The 19,822-nt window shown below is 54.3% G+C and overlaps 2 protein-coding genes across 2 annotated transcripts; one reads left to right on the top strand and one right to left on the bottom strand.

Annotated features, from left to right (window-relative positions):
* Positions 1 to 4,739: 4,739 nt before the first annotated feature.
* Positions 4,740 to 8,941, top strand: MPV17L2 (MPV17 mitochondrial inner membrane protein like 2). Its single transcript, XM_023229641.1, has 5 exons — positions 4,740 to 5,763; positions 6,140 to 6,310; positions 7,058 to 7,134; positions 7,239 to 7,367; positions 7,995 to 8,941. Exons 1-5 carry the CDS (start codon positions 5,577 to 5,579, stop codon positions 8,049 to 8,051), a joined length of 621 nt encoding a protein of 206 aa, XP_023085409.1. The 5' UTR covers positions 4,740 to 5,576; the 3' UTR covers positions 8,052 to 8,941.
* Positions 8,799 to 16,033, bottom strand: RAB3A (RAB3A, member RAS oncogene family). The gene is made up of 5 exons (XM_023229639.1): positions 15,847 to 16,033; positions 14,488 to 14,715; positions 12,327 to 12,445; positions 10,693 to 10,817; positions 8,799 to 9,651 (listed from the first exon to the last, which is right to left on the bottom strand). Exons 2-5 carry the CDS (start codon positions 14,713 to 14,715, stop codon positions 9,461 to 9,463), a joined length of 663 nt encoding a protein of 220 aa, XP_023085407.1. The 5' UTR covers positions 15,847 to 16,033; the 3' UTR covers positions 8,799 to 9,460.
* Between the last annotated feature and the right edge of the window lie 3,789 nt (positions 16,034 to 19,822).

Raw genomic sequence — 19,822 nt, 5'->3', positions numbered from 1 at the left:
AACATGGTGAAACCCTGTCTCTAGTAAAAATACAAAAATTAGCCAGGCGTGGTGGCGGGCACCCATAATCCTAGCTACTTGGGAGGCTGAGGCAGGAGAATCACTTCAACCCAGGAGGCAGAGGTTGCAGTGAGCCGAGATCACACCACTGCACTCCAGCCTGGGCAACAGAGTGAGATTCCTTCTCAAAAATAAAGAGAAAATAAAAAGGAAGATCACAGAGCCCTTCTGGGCCGGCCATGGTGGTTCACGCCTGTAATCCTAGAACTTTGGGAGGCTAAAGTGGGCAGATAACTGAGGTCAGGGGATCAAGACCAGGCAGGCCAACATGGTGAAACCCCATCTCTACTAGAAATACAAAATTTAGCCAGCCATGGTGGTGCATGCCTGTAATCCCAGCTACTTGGAAGGCTGAGGCAAGAGAATCACTTGAACCCGGGAGGTGGAGCTTGCAGTGAGCCAAGATCGTGCCACTGCACTCCAGCCTGGGCAACACAGTGAGACTCCATCTCAAAAAAATAAATAAATAAATAAAAAAGAGCCCTTCTTGCATCTACTGTTTGCAAGTGTGTTTAACTCAAAATTCTCCATATCAATATGCCGAAGTTGTATGCTGGCATGTTATGGGTGACTTGTCCTGAACACCATCAACAGAAACATATAAAAATCACAGCCAGGTATCAAAAGCCGCTCTTCCTGGAAAGCAATAAAAGTCTCTTTTGTTTTTTTGTTTTTGAGACGGAGCCTGGCTCTATCACCCAGCCTGGAGTGTAACGGCAAGATCTTGGTGTAAAGGTAAACTGAGGCTGGAGCCAAACCGGGAACGAAGACACAAGGCAAATGGCAGTGAGAACAGCCTTTTATTAGGACTCGCGGGCGAGGTTCCTCGGTCCAAAGGTGCGGGCCGAGGAAGTCGCGCTGAGGGAGGAGGGTGGGGGCTTTTTATAGCCCGAGAGGTAGGGAAGCTGGTTGTGCAAACAGAGCCTGGGGGTCTTGAAACTACTAGGGCAGGAGTCAAGTAAGGGTCATGAGGAAGGGGTCTTGGGAAACTGTTAACCGAAACTGCTGTTTATGAACTTGTGAAATGCAGGTGAGCTGCAGGTCATGGGGGAGTGTGGTTGCCCAGCCGGAACCTCTGAGGTATGCAGGTCTGCGGGCGTGTTCAAAGAGGAAGGGACGTCTCGAACAAAGGGCCTGCTATGCCAGGTGGCACCGCCATGTCGGGTCTAGATCCCTGCCTAACATTCCGACCTCTTTCTAATAAGAAAAAAGGGGCGACATGTTCATCTGGCTGCTTCCTGCTGGTGTGGGTCGTCGTGGGGTTCTTCGGAGGTCGGAACTCGGGTATAGGGGTGGAGCAGCATCTGATTGAAAGTGACCCGGGAGACTTCTTTCATGCGGTCCTGGGTGAAGCGGAGGATACAGGGAGCTATGAGTAGTAAGAAGCCAATGATTAGTAAGGGGCTTAGGAAGGGTAGGACCCAGCCAGCCATGGACGACAGCCACCACCCGAGCGGGGACTCTAATCCTGAGGTTTTTCTGTGGAGTCCTTCTTGGACTTTTTCTAGAGTGAGGAGGTTGGTTTCTACTAGTCCTGACTCATTGATGTAGTAGCAGCATTCTTCATTAAGGAACATACAGGTCCCGCCTTTGTCAGCCGTAAGGAGGTCGAGTGCCCTGCGATTCTGGGCTGCCACCTGGGCAACTGAGGTGATCTGTCGTTGGAGGGAAGCCAGGGATTCTGCCGAAGCTTCAATTGCTACTTGTAATCAGGCCGTAAGGTCTTGAGAGGATCGGACAGAATGAGTTAAGGCTCCAGTTCCAAGGCCAGAGGCCATGAGGGATGCGGCTAAAGAGACTCCGATCATTAGCGGAAGGAATACTGCCCTTGCCTGGCGGGGGCAGGCAAGGGACGGAAGAGAAAATAGCTCGGCTTCACTGTACAGGGTGAGGCTGGGGACTAGGGAAATGGGAACGTCTACCTTACCAGACGACTACGGATGGTAGGGAATGTGGAGCTTCCAGGTAATCTGGAGTGCGGCTGCTGCCGGCTGGGTGAGTTTGGAAATGAAAGCTGGACCATTGTCTGATTGGATGGTTCGGGGGAGACCAAACCTGGGGACGATGTGCTCTAGGAGAATAGTTGCCGTGACTTCTGCAGTCTCTGGAGTGGTGGGGAAAGCCTCAATCCATCCTGAGAAGGTGTCAACTAAGGTCAGCAGGTAGCGAAATTTTTTATGTCGGGGCATGTGGGTAAAATCAAGTTGCCAATCTTCTCCTGGCTGGTGGCCTCTTAGCTGATGAGTAGGCCCTGAGTGTCAGCCTACCTTGGGGGTTCGTGGCCGAACAGGTGGCACATTCCTGATGTACTTTCTTAATTTGGGCCTGCAGTGAGGGAAGGTGAAAGATGGGTTCTAGGAAGTTATACATAGCCTTGGGTCCTATGTGGAGAGAGCGGTGTATGTCGGTTAGTATATGTACTGCCTGAGTCTCAGGGAGCCCTATTCGGCTGTCAATGAACACCCCCCATCCTTGTTTTGGGTAACACTGGGGTGGGCCATCAGGGTTTGAATTTCCTGGGAAGAGTAGTCGGGGGAAAGAAAGAGTAAAGGCGCTCGGGGAGTGGAGGAAGTGAGGGCAGTGGCCTGTGCGGTGGAGTCAGCTAGGCTGTTACCGTGCAACACAGGGTCCTTAAAATGCTGGTGGCTTTTGCAGCGGATGACGGCTACCTCTTCGGGGGCCTGGAGAGCATCAAGCAACCTCTTTATATGTGGTCCATTGACTACTGGCGTCCCTTTGGTGGTAAGAAACCCGCGCTCTTGCCAGAGAATAGAGTGAGTATGTGCAATAAGGTAAGCATATTTAGAGTCTGTATAGATATTAACCCTCTGCCTTTCGGAGAGAAGTAAGGCACGGGTAAGGGCAGTGAGTTCAGCCTTCTGGGAGGTGGTGCCTAGAGGCAAGGGCCTGGTTCCAACCGTTTGGGTTGCTGTTACGACAGCGTATGCTGCCTGTCGGCGTCCATTGGGGGTTAAGACAGAACTCCCGTCTACAAACAGGGTACGGTCTGGGTGTTCTAATGGCTGTTCGGAAAGACCAAGGCGGGCGGGTGGCAGGGTGGTGAGAACTTTTGGGCAGGAATGTGCGGGGGTGGAATCATATCCTAGAGTGGGCAAGAGGGTGGCAGGATTTAGAGGGGGTGAGGTGGTGAGAGTGATGTGAGGGTTTTCAATGAATAGCAGGTGGAACTGTTGAAGCCGGGACGGGGTGAGATGGCTGAGACACTTGTGTGTGATGAGATCTGACAGCTGGTGAGAAGAGTAGACTGTGAGAGGATGCCCTAGGGTAAGCTTGAGGGCCTTTTGGGTAAGTTCTGTGGCAGCCGCCAGGGCTCCCAGACAAGGTTACCAGCCCTGGACTGTGGGGTCTAACTGTTGGAGAAATAGGCCACAGCCTGGTATGTGGATCCAACCGGCTGGGCTAGGAGGCCAGTAGCTACCTTCTGGCGCTCCTGGGTGAATAGAAGAAAGGGCCGAAGGGTGTTGGGGAGAGAGAGCGCAGGGGGCAGAAAGGAGACAGTCCTGAAGCTTCCTGAAAGAGTTGGCAACCAAGGAGGGGTCGGACAGCGGTCCAGTGGGTGTCTCCTTGGCAGCCTGGTAGAGGGGCTTGGCTAAGACCCCGAAGTTGGGAATCCAATGCCTGAAATACCCTACCAGTCCTAGGAAAGACAAGATCTCTTCTGCATCCTGAGAAGGCTGGAGAGTTTTGATGAGGCTCATTCTATCTGCTTTTCGTAGTGGGTGTGAGGAGTATACCTAGGTAGGTGACAGTAGGGGTGCAAAGTTGAGCCGCTGTTTGTTGTTTGTGCACTTTGTTCAATTCTTTGTTCAAGATGCCAAGAACCTGGACACCTTCAACAGGTAACAACCCACAAGCAGTCGTTTGCTACTCTAGTAGAGAATGCATAGGGGTTTCCATTGAAAATCATTTTTCAAGCCAGTTGTGGTGGCTCACGCCTGTCATCCCAGCACTTTGGGAGGCTGAGGTGGGTGGATCACTTGAGGTCAAGAGTTCGAGACCAGCCTGGCTAATATGGCAAAACCGCTGTCTAGACCAAAAATACAAAATTAGCTGGTCATGGTGGCCTGTGCCTGTTGTCAGGCCTCTGAGCCCAAGCCAAGCCATCGCATCCCCTGTGACTTGCACGTCTACGCCCAGATGGCCTGAAGTAACTGAAGAATCACAAAAGAAGTGCAAATGCCCTGCCTCAACTTAACTGATGACATTCCACCACAAAAGAAGTGAAAATGGCCGGTCCTTGCCTTAAGCGATGATATTATCTTATGAAATTCCTTTTCCTGGCTCATCCTGGCTCAAAAAGCTCCCCCACTGAGCACCTTGTGACCCCCACTCCTGCCCACCAGAGGACAACCCCCCTTTGACTGTAATTTTCCTTTACCTACCCAAATCCTATAAAACAGCCCCACCCTTATCTCCCTTCACTGACTCTCTTTTCAGACTCAGCCCGCCTGCACCCAGGTGAAATAAACACGCATGTTGCTCACACAAAGCCTGTTTGGTGGTCTCTTCACACGGACACGCATGACACCTGTAATCTCAGCTGCTTGGGAGGCTGAGACACGAGAATCGCTTGAACCCGGGAGGCGGAGGTTGCAGTGAGCCGAGATTGCGCCACTGCACTCCAGCCTGGGTGACAGAGCGAGACTCCATTTCAAAAAAAGAAGAAAAGAAAAAAATCATTTTTCCCTACGGGAAGGGTATAATTAGGATACAATCGTTTCTGCAAGAGCACAAATTCGCTTGGAAGGCGTCAACGCGAATCGTATGCCGAGAACAGTGACTAACACTTCAATTACTATCATTATTCGAAACCTGAGATAAGAGAACCAGTCAAGGTCAGGCCCAAGGTCATTTTCTGGACCGGGCTCCAACTGGGCTGAGCCGCAGCAGAACTGTACCCCACCCCAAGTTCCATGAACGTGTTTTACAGGATTGGAGTCCACCTCGGTAGCTGTCATGGTCACAGATCACATCCCTTCTGGTTAAGTCCAGGAGAATCTAGAAATACGGAAGGCAACCAGGCCAGAAGGCGTTGTAACTTCCTAAGATTGTCCAACCTCAAAGTGGGAGGCGTGACACCCGTCTACCATTGGCCAGTGCCGTACTGGGCGGTTCGGTAGCTGCGACGGTTTCCCATAGGCTGGCACAGAAAGGGGCGAGGCAACAAGAGTGCAGCGTTACCAATCGGCATGCGGGACGTAACGCAATTCTTTTTTTCGATTGGCCCGTGAAGCTCGGGCGGTCACTGGAGATCGACCTTGGTCTAGAACGCCTGCCTTTTATTCGTCAATACGCTTCGGGGCGGGCAATGTGGCGCTCCGAGGCTGCCTGCGATTGGTGGACGCGGCGCGGCTCAGGGCGGACCTGCGGACTGAAGATCCCTATGCATTGGTCGGGACGCCGGAGGGGCGGGCAATTTGGGATCGACTGTGACTCGCGACTGGTCGGCGCGGCGGTAGCTGAGCGGCGCGCGGATTCCTTGGCTACCGAGGGCTATGGCGCGGGGTGGCTGGCGCCGGCTGCGCCGCCTGTTATCCGCGGGGCAGCTTCTATTCCAGGGCCGCGCGCTGCTGGTCACCAACACGCTGGGCTGCGGCGCGCTCATGGCGGTCGGTGATGGCATACGCCAGTCATGGGAGATCCGTGCCCGGCCCAGCCAGGTTTTCGACCCGCGGCGCTCCGGTGAGGACGCCACGCTACTTAGCCCTTCACCCCGGGCGACCTTTGATCCCGATACCCGACTGCTGGCCGTGACCTCTGACCCGTGGAAGGACCCTTGCCCTGACCGCGCCTCTTCCCGGGTGTCTGTCTCCCGCAGCCCTGGGTCTTCATCACCTCCCAACCCCCGGGGTTCTCTGCCCACTACCTAGGGCCTCTGGAGCCGCGCCTGCTGGTGGGGCTTGTAGTGGAAGAATGCACGGGTGGGCTCTTCCGGTTTTCCCGGTGAGGCTGAGGCTCCGGGATGGCATTGGACTTACCCAGGCCTTAGGCAGGGAGGGAGGGAGTGGACTGGAGAATTTGCCGGCCCAACCCAGCCCCCTGACTTACACTCTTATAGCGAGCATGTTTGCGGTGGGCTGCAGCATGGGTCCCTTCCTGCACTACTGGTACTTGTCGCTGGACCGTCTATTCCCTGCGTCTGGCCTCCGAGGCTTCCCAAATGTCCTCAAGAAGGTCCTCGTGGATCAGCTGGTAGCCTCTCCCTTGCTGGGCGTCTGGTACTTCTTGGGTAAGGAACCTCTTAAACCTAGGCTTTGCCTCTCATAGGTGGCGAGGGGTGGAGCCAGCTTTGTGTTAAGAAGGATGCAGAGGTGCATTTCCAATGTGCCCCCTGTTTGCGTGGCCCCAGACTAGGAGTCAGGTCACAGCGGGGACGGGACAGACTCGGCCGATGTGAACGCTGGCGAGTGTAGGAGGGACGAGGTCCCTCCTACAATATCTGCTGGGGCCGTCCTGGGCGGGAGGTTGAGAGCATTTCCCAAAGAAGGGGATGACACTCAGTTGAGACGTGAAGAGGAAACCAGCGGGCAGAGGGAACAACTAATGCAAAGGCTCTGAGACCTGAAGGAAGAGAAATTGAGGCTGGCCTTCATGAGGTGCAACCGTGCCAGCCCTAGGCTCGGTAAAGACAGCAGTATTTAATAGAGGAGTCTCATTCTCCACCTCCCAGGCCGGCTTCCTGGTCTGTGATGGAAAAGTAATACAACTGCCTCAACTACAGGGTGTGTCTCCTTTGGGGCACGTGTTTATATGTTTATGACCTCTGTCGCTCACTGGGACTGACTTGCTCTGTTTTGTCCCTATACCAGCTACCCTAATTCTCTGTCCATCCCATCTGAAAGTCCCTGTCCCTCTGCCCGGGGTGGGGGGCGCGGGCTCTCAGGGACCCAACCCCGCGCCCTCCATCGTCAGCCCGTCTTGTCATCTCAACAGTACTTCCTGGCCTCTAACACTGATTTCTTGGTTTCCTTCCCAGGCCTTGGCTGCCTGGAGGGTCAGACAGTGGGTGAGAGCTGCCAGGAGCTGCGGGAGAAGTTCTGGGAATTCTACAAGGTGGGAGCACCCTCCCCTTGCCCATGTCCGGCCTAGTCCCATCATGGACGCTCCGCCCCCACCCAGCTCCGGTGCCGCCCCTCATGCCCCGCCTCTCCCCGCAGGCAGACTGGTGCGTGTGGCCTGCTGCACAGTTCGTGAACTTCCTCTTCGTGCCCCCCCAATTTCGAGTCACCTACATCAACGGCCTGACGCTGGGCTGGGACACGTACCTGTCGTACTTGAAGTACCGGGTGAGTGTGGAGGGCTTACCAGGCACCCAGGGGACTCCCCAGGGGGCTACACGTGTGAGCTCCAAGTGGCAGTGTAGCCAGCCACCCTGGAGGGTGGGAGTCTCCTGTGCTCCAGACAACCCTTACCCAACACTGGGCTGGCAGAGAGCTCTTCACTAGCCGTTAAGACCCAGCCCCAGCTGGGCGCCATGGCTCATGCCTGTAATCCCAGCACTTTGGGAGGCCCAAGCGGGTGGATTGCCTGAGATTGGGAGTTCGAAAGCAGCCTGGGCAATCTGGTGAAACCCCTTCTCTACTAAAAATACAAAAAATTAGTGGTACCCACCTGTAATCCCAGTTACTTGAGAGGCTGAGGCAAGAGAATCGCTTAAACCCAGGAGGCAGAGGCTGCAGTGAGCCGAGATCATGCCACTGCACTCCAGCCTACGTGACAGAGTGAGACTCCGTTTCAAAAAAAAAAAGACCCAGCCCTTCTGTGCTGTCTGATGCGACCTCAGCCAGGTCCCTGCCATGTCTGTTGAGCACGGCTGATGTCTGGCCCAAGGGCAGGTAGGATAGGGCTCAGTTAGAAGGGACCAGGAGGGATGAGCTAGGCTTCTGACCAGATGCCTTGTCTTGTGTGGACAGAGCCCAGTTCCTCTGACACCCCCAGGCTGTGTGGCCCTGGACACCCGAGCAGACTGAACTGTCCACCTCCGGGACCAGATGCAAGACTGACTCCTGGCAGACCACCCCCTCTACCAGAAGGGGAATGGGCTCCTGCAGCGAGCTCGGGTCCGGGACCACGTCCCAGCGCCACTCCAGCTCCCGGGCATTGGGCTGAGCCACCCTTTCCAAGCTCACTTCTGGGACTCAGTTTCCCCAACTGGAACACACCGTGAAGATGGATGATCATCCCCTAGCCCTTCTCAGCAGGAACCTCATACGACCTGTGACCAAGATGCCCCACTTGGGACTCAGCAAGGGGCTCACCCTGCCAACCAGTCCCAAGCCCCAACCCCTCAACACTGCCATCCACCTGGCTCTGGGCCAAGCCACCAATCCAGAGCTCCCTCAGGTCCTGGGACTAAGGCGGGGATGTGGCCGATCCCCTCAGAGCAGGCTCAGGCCTGGAGTCGGCCCCCAAAAGTTTCAGGCAGGGCCAGGCAGCCTCTGTGTGTCCTTCCCTGGTCGTGAAGTGTGGAAATGCCATTAAATTATCTCTGTAATGTCATTGAAACTGCTGGCTGGGCACAGTGGCTCACACCTGTAATCTCAGCCCTTCGTGAGGCTGAGGTGGAAGGATTGCTTGAGGCCAGGTGTTGGAGACCAGCCTGGGCAACATAGCAAGACCCTGTCTCTATTTATATTGAAAAATAAAAATAACAAAAGAAAATGCTGTGGATGATCAAAACCAGGGTGGGCAGGGCCCGGTGCTCACAGGAACACACGTGGTCCATTCGCTTTATTGGGTGTGTGTAGTGTTGTCTTGACATCTCCTAAGGAACTAGGGGGCACGTTTGACACTCATGAGGTCAGAACAGGTCTGGCGGGTAGGAGGGGGGGTCCCAGGGTGGTGAATACCCACAGCACACCCCCCCACCAAAAGAGAAAACTGGGGGAGAGGAGCCCGGCAGGCCAGACTCTGACCCCCATGGTCCGCACAGGGGAAACCCCCAACAGCGGCCTCGGCCCACCGCGGCAGAGCCGAGGGGCTGGCAGGCCTGGCCACCTCCCATTGCCCGATCAGCCTGCTCTAGGGTGTCATCTAGCCCCTCTTCACAACTGACAACTGTGGTTGGGGGTGAATTTAAAAAAAAGGCAAGGGGGTTTAGGAGGGTGAGCGGTGAGTTCACGGGGCCACGAGACACCACGGCTGAGTGGGGAAAGGGCTATATGTACAGGACGGGCAGGGCTTGGGGTGGGCAGGGGAGCCCGGGCCCCTGGGGGACATCTTCGATAAATAAATAAATAGCTACAATAATAAATAAGGGTGACGGGCTAAGTCAGGAGCAGGGGTCTTGTGCCCATGGCTGGTAGGGGCCAGGTCAGGCCCGGGTAGTTGGGGGAAGGTGGGGAAGACGGGGAAGAGGGGAAAGGGGGTGGGGTGGCTCTCAGCAGGCGCAGTCCTGGTGAGGTGGCACCTGCTGGTCACTGAGCTGTGGGCCCTGCTTGGCGCCTGTGACCGCAGGGTCTGCCGTGTCCAACGACTCGGACATTTTCTCGCAGATGACGTCCACCAGGCGCTCAAAGGTCTGCTTGACGTTGATGTTGTCCTTGGCACTGGCCTCAAAGAACTCGAACCCTGTGGTCAGGGAAGGCAGAGATGAGGACCCTGGCCACGCCCTATGCCAACTCCTAGAGATGCTTCTCGGAGGAAAGGAAACACCTGGAGATTCCCAGTGCCAAGCAGCTTATTGAAGGTACTGACAAATCCCACAGAGAAGCAACATTGAACTGGGTCAGCGCTGCATTTCCTGCTTTTCTTTTTTTTTTTTTTTTTTGAGACAGGGCCTTGCTCTGTTGCCCAGGATGGAGTATGGTGGCGTGATCATAGCTCACTGCAGTTTCGACTTCCTGGGCTCAAGTAATCCTCCACCTCCACCTCTCAAAGTGCTGGGATTATAGGCGTGAGCCAGCGCACCTGGCCTCCTGCCCTTCCTTCCTAAAACTGTGTCTCGTTGTCCTTAGGGACTTGGCAAGACATGCCCTGCAGCGTCCAGCCCAGCACCATATCCTGGCCCTGGAAGCCTCTGACACTCAAATCCAGCCGTGACCTCCCCCCTGCTCACACACCCTCTGTGGCTCCCTATTGCCCTCCAAAGAGTCCCAGCCTTTCAGCATATGGTTGAGGCCCTCTCTGATCGGCTACATTTCCTCCAGCTGACCCTCATGTTTCAGTCTTGTGAAATTATCACCAAAACACACAGGATCTTTCTCACCACAAGTTTTTGCCCAAGCTACTTCCTCTTCCTGAAAGACCCTTCTTCCAAGTTCTAGAGTCCACTGCCCACCACTCCAGGAAGCCTGGCTCCTCTCATGGGCTCCTCTCATCCAGGCCCCTCCCTCCACCTCAGGGATCCCTTGAGGCCTCCCTAGATGCCTCTCGAGCCCAGCAACACCCAACAAAGCATTGGACAATGAGTGTCAGAATAAATCCTTAAACTTTCTGCATGGTGAACTCCTACACATCCCTCAAGATCCAACCACAAATGGCTCCTGGATGAAGGCTAGTTTGCTGAAAGTGAATTACCTGGCTTAGCTGTAAGACCTTGGGTGTGAGCCCTCCCCTCTCTTAGTGTCCTTTTTCTAGCCTTGTGGGTCTCTGGCCCAGCTGGGCACTCACCAAGGTGGTCAGCTAGCTGCCGGCCACGTTCTGATGACACCACCCGCTCATCCTCCATATCACACTTGTTTCCTACCAGCAGCACCTGGGCATTGTCCCACGAGTAGGTCTTGATCTGGGTGGACCTATAGGATGCAGCGAGAGGGGGACAGGTTGTTGCTTGGAGGATCCCAGCTCCACCCTGACGGGCTGGTGTGGAGCCCGTGTCCTTGTCTGAGGGAGAAAGACCCTGAAGCTTGGCCCTCCATCCTCCCCACCATCCTTTCCTCCCATGTGCCCCTCGTTCACCCCACTCCACCCCCCGATTGACCCATTATTGCTTTTGTGTTTTGTGTGTGTTTTTTTTTAGATAGAGTCTGGCTCTGTTGCCCAGGCTGGAGTATCTGTCTGCCTTGACTTCTCAAATGTTGGAATTATAGGCATGAGCCACCCAGCCCAGAAATTTTCTTTTTTTGAGATAGAGTCTTGCTCTGTTGCCCAGGCTAGAGTGCAGTGGCGCGATCTAGGCTCACTGCAACCTCTGCCTCCCAGGTTCAAGTGATTCTCCTGCCTCAGTCTCCCAAATAGCTGGGACTACAGGCATGAGCCACCACGCTTGGGTAATTTTTTGTGCTTTTAGTAGAGACGGTTTCACTATCTTGGCCAGGATGGTCTAGAACTCCTGAGCTCAAGATCCACCCACCTCGGCCTCCCAAGGTGTTGGGATTACAGGTGTGAGCCACTGTGCCCAGCCCAGAAATTTTTTTTTAAGTTATTATTTCTAGGAAAAAAAAAAACAGTTATTACTTCTGAGCAGAAAATTGAAATGCTTGCAACCTCTAACCTATGCCAACTCTCCTTTTTTTTGGGGACAGAGTTTTGCTCTTGTTGCCCAGACTGGAGTGCAATGGTGCAATCTTGGCTCACTGCAACCTCCGCCTCCTGGGTTTGAGCGATTCTCCTGCCTCAGGCTCCTAGGTAGCTGGGATTACAGGCATGCGCTACCACGTCTGGCTAATTTTTGCATTTTTAGTAGAGATGGGGTTTCTCCATTTTGGTCAGGCTGGTCTTGAACTCCTGACCTCAGGTGATCCACCTGCCTTAGCCTCCCACAGTGCTGGGATTACAGGTGTAAGCCACCGCGCCCGGCCATGCCAACTCTCCTTATAGTCTCTATATTCTCCACCCTATCTATGCTTGCAGATATTTTTTTCTACATGGTTATAGTTTTACTTTTCCATCTGAAATCCTTCCCAGACCCCTACCTTTTATTTGTTATTTTTTGAAGAAAGTTTGGCTCAGAGACAATGGCCCCAGAATGAGTGTGGAAGGCCAGAAGCGATGGCTCATGCCCATAATCCCAGCACTTTGGGAGGCCAAGGTGAGCAGATCACTTGAGCCAAGGAATTCAAGACCAGCCTGGGCAACATGACGAAATCCCATCTCAACTAAAAATACAAAAAATTAGCCAGGTGTGGTGGTATGCACCTGTAGTCCCAGTTACTTGGAAGGCTGAGACAGGACGATCACTTGAGCCCAGGAGGTCGAGGCTGCGATGAGCACTGATAGTGCCACTGCACTCCAGCCTGGGTGACAGAATAAAACCCTCTCTCAAAGAAAAGGAAAAAAAAAAAGAGCAAGTGGGATGCACTCACCAGTCCTGCACTGCATTGAAGGACTCCTCATTGGTGATGTCATACATGAGAATGAAGCCCATAGCGCCCCGGTAGTAGGCGGTGGTGATGGTCCGGTACCGCTCTTGCCCTGCTGTGTCCTAAGGAGGAAGAGATGAAGGTCAGAGAGGACCCACACATAAGGCCCTGGGAGAGGAAATGAGCTCTGATATCATCCAGTTCAGCCCCCTGGGAGGAGTAGGAGCTTGTCCAGGGGCACAAAGTGTCAGGAAGAGCAGGTTGGGTCACCAGTGCTCGGAATATATGATTGCTCCATTATTCTACAGAGTCATTCAACAAACATGTACTGTGCCAGGTGCTGTGGCTCACACCTGTAATCCCAGCACTATGGGAGGCTGAGGTGGGCAGATAGCTTGAACCCAGGAGTTCCAGACCAGCCTGGGCAACATAGTGAGACCCCAACTCTACAAAAAATACAAAAATTAACAGGGTGTGGTGGCTCACACCTGTAGTCCCAACTACTCAGGAGGCTCAGCTGAGAGGGTTGCTTGAGCCCAGGAGGGTTGCTCAGAGGTTGCAGTAAGGTGAGATTGCACCCCTGCAGTTCAGCCTGGTGACAGAGTCAAACCCTGTCTCAAAAAAACAAAACAGGGGGCCAGGTGGAGCGGTGGCTCACACCTGTAATCCCAGCACTTTGGGAGCCCAAGGTGAGTGGATCACCTGAGGTCAGGGGTTGAGACCAGCCTGGCCAACATGGTGAAACCCTGTTTCTACTGAAAAAAAAAAAAAATTAGCTGGGTGTGGTGGCGAGACCCCAGCTGCTCAGGAGGCTGAGGCAGGAGAATCGCTCGAATCCGGGAGGCGGAGGTTTCAGTGAGCCAAGATTGTGCTACTGCACTCCAGCCTGGGTGACAGAGCAAAAACTCTCTCTCAAAAAACAAACAAACAAACAAACGTGGACTGGGTGCTGATCTTTCCATACCCTGAACTGGACACTGGGGACACAGTTGTTAACAAGATGGGCAGAAATCCCTGCCCTTGCTAAGTGACACCCAGTGTGGGAAATAGAAAATAATGGTGTAAACTGGGCGCAGTGGCTCACACCTGTAATCCCGGCACTCTGGGAGTCCGAGGCAGGTGGATCACAAGGTCAGGGGTTCGAGACCAGCCTGACCAACATGGTGAAACCCCATCTCTACTAAAAAGACAAAAATTAGTTGGGCATGGTAGCAGGCGCCTGTAATCCCAGCTACTCAGGAGGCTGAGGCAGGAGAATTGCTTGAACCCAGGAGGCGGAGGTTGCAGTGAGCAGAGATTGTGCCATTGCACTCCAGCCTGGGCAACAGAGCGAGACTCAGTTTAAAAAAAAAAAAAGAAAAGAAAAGAACAGTGTAAATGTATCCTATATTGGAAAGTGACAAGCACCAAGGAGAAAAATCAAGCCAAACGAAGATGGAGAGAATATAACTGTAGGTTTTAAAACTAAACGAAGCTGGACTCAGTGACACTCGCCTGTACTCCCAGCTACTAGGGAAGCTGAGGCAGGAGGATTGCTTGAGCCCAGGAGTTCAAATCCAGCCTGGGCAACAGAGTGAGGCTCTGTCTCTTAAAACTAACAAGGCCAGGTGGGGTGGCTAATGCCTGTAATCCTAGTACTTTGAGAGGCTGAGGTGGGAGGATCGCTTGAGCCCAGCAGTTCAAGACCAGCCTGGGCAGACATAGCCAAACCCTGTCTCTACAAAAAAGAAAAAAATTAGCAGGCGTGGTGGTAGGTGCCTGTGGTCCTAGCTCCTCAAGAGGCTTAGGTGGAAGAATGACTTGAGCCTGGAAAGTCGAGGCTGCAGAAAGCCGTCATCATGCAACTGCATTCCAGCTTAGGTGACAGAGTAAGACCACCCTGTCTCAAAAAAAAAACAAAAAAAGAGAATGGGGACCAAGATCCAGCTGAAACCTCATACATGGAAGAACTTGAAGATGGGGAAACTGAGGGATCGGGATTAAGCGCTTATGGGAGAACACAGTTGCTGTCTATTTCTGCCCCTGGTATACAGTGGGCACCTGATAAATGCCCAGTGTGTAAGTGAATGACTCCAGTCAGGAAAGAGACAGACAAGGCTGGGGCTGCTTTTCCAAGGACAGGAATTCAACCGAGCCGGGCAGGAGCCCTCCAGCTAGGACCCACCCAGATCTGCAGCTTGATCCTCTTGTCGTTGCGATAGATGGTCTTGACCTTGAAGTCGATGCCCACGGTGCTGACGAAGGCAGGCGTGAACGAGTCGTCAGCATAGCGGAAGAGGAAGGACGTCTTGCCCACGCTGCTGTTGCCGATGATGAGAATCTTGAACATGTAGTCGAAGTTCTGATCCGAGGACTCCTTCTGCCCATAGCGTGAGTCTGTGGCGGATGCCATCTGGGGATACCGGGTGTAGGAGAGCCGTGAGGGGGGCTCTCTCCATCCTCATGTGCCCAAGCCCAGGCAGAGGATGGCGAGGGCTCCAGAATACGGCCGGTGTATGGAGAACACCCTTATCCCATCAGGAACCCCAGTATTAATTGGTGGTGCCCCCAGCAGAGGGCAGCCTGTGACCTTGAAATCCTGGACGTTTCGGAGGAGGGGCTCGGAGAGTAGCCGATGGGGACACTCCAGCAGCCCCCTCCAAAGGCCTGTGCCCCAGGTGGGGCTTTAACCCTAAACCCAGGGCTGAGCCCAGAGGACATGACTGCAGCTGGCTTCGCCCCCCATCAATCTTTCATGGTCCTCAGAACCCGGCCGCACTGCCCCACGTGCACCGCGTGCATGGTCCCTCGAGGACGCGCATCTGCAGCCCCCGCTTCCCCCAAACCTCCAGGCTGGAGAGCTCCGGCCAAGGCCGCTGCATCACATGATACAGGCGGGGCAAGCACACGCTCACGTGCACACAGCCTCAAACACGCTCATCCGTACATACAGGAATGTGTGAACGCACTGGGGTGCACAGGACAAAGACATAGACACCTGTTTGCACACCGACTCGCCTATAGAAATGTGCAAACCACCCGTGCGCACAGGCCCCTCCACCCATGCAGGGTGTGCACATCACCCACACGGACACGGATCCCCGTGCTTGTATGCACGGGCCATGCATGCACAGGCGGTCCACACGTCTTTCTCCACGCGCGTGCAACACGCACACACTTAGGCCCAGACCCCCACGGGGTCACACGAGCATATCCAGGTACACACGCAAGGGTACACACAGACCTGCTGACACAGGCAGGCGCGCACACGCGTGTGCACACCACGCGCACGCGCACGCAAAAGCCTCCCGCGCGCACAGCTTCCCGCAAGGAGCTCGCCTCCCCTCCCCCTCCGCCGCAGAGCAGGGGGGTTGGGGGGGTTAGTGTTGAGGATCAGACAGGAGTGGGGCGCCCAGGCCCTACCCATTCCTAGCCTCGCGACCGCCGCATCCTTCCCCTCATTCAACCCTAGTCAACCCATCAGTCAAATGAAGGTTATGCAGGTGCTTTGAGTCTGAGCACACCCGGCCGCCCAGGAGCTCACCTTGCCCTGAACCGATGCAACGGCGACCCTAGCGGCAGTGACTTTTTTGGCGGTGGCGGTGACGGGGCCCCCTGTGCGTTGATGTGGGGCTGTGCGGTGGCGGCGGCGGCGGCGGCGGCGGCAGCGGCTCAGGCCCCTGCAGTCCTCGGTGACGTCCTGCAAAGGGAGGGGCGGGGCCTCACATGTAGATAAGTCCGTGACGCCATCCGGAGGCGGAGCCGCGCGTAGAGATGTAGCCCATTGACGCACGCGAAGCCAGATGGGGCGGGGCTCCTGCGCAGATTGACGCGCAAATGGGGCGGGGCCTAGAGTTTGCATCCAGTTAGGGGCGGGAGCGGTGCGAGGGCCGACTCCGCCTCTCGTCCGCCTCGGGGAGGCGGGGCCCCTCGGCGTTCTCTCACTGGCTTAAGCCCTCGAGCGACGGGCGGAGTAGCCAATCAACAATTGTCTACTCCCTCCTCCTGTCCAATGGTGGCATCTGGGCGATTGAAGGGTCGAGAGGCTGAGGCCTTGGCTGAGCCCCGGTCTTCGAGGGGCGGTTCCCTTACCCGCCCGCGCCCACCCCAGGTAGGGACTCTTGAGGCCACCGTCTAGTCCAAGGTGCTGTGACCCCTGGTAAATGCCCCTGACTCCCAATTGCAGTAAAGAAAAACCGAGGCCCAAGAGATGTTTTATGCCCTCACACAAATGGGGTTCAAAATAAAAACAAAAGAATAAACAAGGGTCAAGAAGGACCCCTGTCCCATTCCCGAGGCGTAAGACCCCCACTGAGGGAGGAGCTAGTAAAGACTCCACCCCCTCGCCCCGTTTCTGAGGTTTGAAAAGAAAAGTAGAGGTCAAGAGGGCCACCTCTCCCCACCGTTCCCAGAAAAGGAGGAAGGGGCTGACGGACTCTCTGGGAACCCCTCCCCTCCCTGCGCCCCGTCATCAAGAGGAAAATTCGAAGAAAAGGTTTAGCAGGAACAGAGAAGCGACCTGTCCTGGAAACCCCTTAAAGCCTACGGTAAATGCCCCGGGAAACAGGGAGGGCACCAGCCGAAGCCTCCAGTCCTTCAATGCCCCGGGGTTCAAAGACCCGGGGGCTGGGAGACGCCCCTCCCTCCATCCTGGGAAAGCAAATGGAGCCTTTTGGGAGCTAAGATGGTCCATCGTTTATTCCTCCAAATCTTCAGGGAAAGAAGTCAGAATTTGGGGAGGGGGGAGGAGCCCGAAACCCCAGCCCCCACTTTGGGTTTCCTGCGCCCTCTACTCCAGCTTTCAAACCCTCCAGGGGTGTGTGGCCCCCAGGAGAGTCCTGATCCCCTAGATTCTCCCCCCACACCTCCCAGTAGGCGGGGCTGGAGTGTGTGTGTGTGTTGGGGGTGACTCGTCCTGTTTATAAAAAGCTCGCCAGCTGCGGAGGCGCCGAGAGACCAGAATAACTTAGCGCCTCGAGGCCCAGCCACCGCCAACCCCGTCCCCAGCCCGCCCCCAACGGCCTGGAAGTACTGGGACGCCCAACCCCATGTCCCCGCACCGTTTGCATTTGGGAAATTTATTTTTTCTTTTTAGGGTAACATGTTTGCTCCCTCCTCCCCCACTCGGACTATAAAAGTATTACGAATCCACTGCGGAGAAATTGGGAAAATTCAGAAAAACAAAAATAAAATAAAATAAAAATCCACCTCCCATTCTCCCCGCCCTCCGCGCCCACGCGGTAGTCCGTGCTCTGTGGGGGCTCCAGGGCAGCTGGTCCAAGCCCTTGCCTGCGGCCCCGTTGGAGGGGAGGAGGTTTTAGGCTGCTCAGCTCCCTGATCGCCCAAAGGCACGCTTCCTACATGGGTGGTTCTCTCGGAAATACCTCCTGCCTTTTTTCCCCAGGAAGAGAAAAGTGAGCCACGAGAATGTGCAAAAGCTTCTGTCACTGACGTAGTATTTTAAAGTAAAAATAGCCGGGTGAGGCGGCTCACGCCTGTAATCCCACCACTTTGGGAGACCAAGGCGGGAGGATCGTTTGAGCCCAGGAATTGGAAACCAGCCTGGGTAACATAGGGAGGCCCCCTCTCTACAAAAAATTTAAAAATCAGCTGGGTGTGGTGTCGCGTGCTTGTGGTCCCAGCTACTCCCGAGGCTGAAGTAGGAGGATCACTTGAGCCCAGGAGGTCGAGGCTGTAGGAAACCGTATCGCGCCACTGCACTCTAGCCTGGACGACAGAGTGAGACCCTGTCTCAAAAAATTAATTACTTAATTTAAATTTAAAAAGAATGCAAGCCCTTGATTATCCAGAGCAGCACTGGGCTCTGGAATTAGAAATGGTTGAGCTAGGGGAGGGGCTGCGGGCTTGGGGCATTTTCTGTGTGGCAGGGGAGACAGAGCTGGTGGGAGAAGGGGCTGGGCTTCCGGGCCGGCCCCACTCAGAGGAAAGTCCAGAGGCCTCCCCATGGCCCCACCCTATCGTCTACACTAGACAAATAAAAATAAAAATTTGGCTAGGCGCGGTGGCTTATGCCTGTAATACCAGCACCTTGGGAGGCCGAGGCAGGAAGATCACTTCTTGACCTTGAGGTCAGGAGTTCGAGACCAGCCTGGCCAACATGGTGAAACCCCATCTCTGCTAAAAATACAAAAATTAGCCTGGTGTGGTGGTGCCTGTCCCAGGAGGCTGCTTGGGAGGCTCAGGCATGAGAATCGCATGAAATAGGGAGGCGGAGGTTGCAGTGAGCTGAGATCGCACCACCACTGCACACCAGCCTGGGTGATAACAGGGAGACTCTGTCTCAAGAAAAAAATAAAAATAATAATAAAAAAAAAAGTATCACAGATATGGGTCCGGGGACGACTTCTTGGGGAAGAAGACACTAACTTAAAACCCAATAGGGGGCCAGGCATGGTGGCTCACGCCTGTAATCCCAGCACTTCGGGAGGCCAAGGTGGGTGGATCACCTGAGGTCAGAAGTTCAAGACCAGCCTGGTCAACGTGCTGAAACCCCGAAACCCCGTTTCTACTAAATATACTCCATCTCAAAAAAAAAAGAAAAAGAAAAAAAAAAAAAAAAGAAAAGAAAAAAAGAAAAAGAAAAAAGAAAAGAGAGAGAAAGAAAGAAAAGAAATATGAATATCTTATAACAGATGGAGAAAAAATGGAGGGAAATAAGGCAAAATACTGCAGATAATCTATGGGTGGAGACAGCAGAATTTTACTTCCTTCTTTATACATTTCCATTATTCCTAAATTTTCTACAACGAACACGTATTACTTTGTAAGGGGACTGGGGGGGAAATCTTGGGAAAAAAAATTCCCTAAATCTCTGCCTTTTAAAAGTCTGGAAGGAAATGCACCAAGTTCGTGAACCCGCATGACTTTTAGTTCTGGCACTGTGGAATATTATCATTAACTGTGATGATGATGAATTCTGAGTGGTTATAATATTTACGAACGAAGCCAGCTGCTCTGGAAGCCGAGGGCGGCTGTGATGACGCCTGTATCTTGTATAAATATTCAGGCACGCGAAGAGGGAGGCAGAGGGTAGGGATGGATACTGAGGCTTCCGGGGGCGGGGATGGAACCCTAGGCTTGAGCATGGTGCTCCCAGTCCACCCGGAGTCCCGACCAGCAGGAGGAGCTCCTCCCGGCGAGGTGCGGTAAGTGGGACCATCAGGGCGGGAGGATGCCACCCCTCCAACCCACCCGCCAACCCCCGAGAAGCCCCGCCGTGTCTCCCAAGCGCGCCACCAGGGGGCGCCGCTAGCTAATATTGGGCGCCCAGATGCTTGACTTTGTGCTGGCAAGAGGACCGCTCTGTGCCTCAGTTTCCCCATCAGTGAAATGGCCAGGACGCTCAATTTGGTCAATCGAATGTCTTAAGATGTAAAGATTTTATTTAACCCCAGATAAATGCTCAGTACCCCAAATGTCTAGGATATTTCAGGGAGGTAACAGACAACAACTCCCCACCCCCAATCGGAGTTTATCCAAGTACTAGGATCAGGTTACAT

This window comes from Piliocolobus tephrosceles, chromosome 21, assembly GCF_002776525.5.
Source record: "Piliocolobus tephrosceles isolate RC106 chromosome 21, ASM277652v3, whole genome shotgun sequence".
Taxonomy (NCBI): Eukaryota; Metazoa; Chordata; class Mammalia; order Primates; family Cercopithecidae; genus Piliocolobus; species Piliocolobus tephrosceles.
Note: the sequence above shows the minus strand (reverse complement) of the source record. Positions and strands in the feature narration are given on the sequence as shown.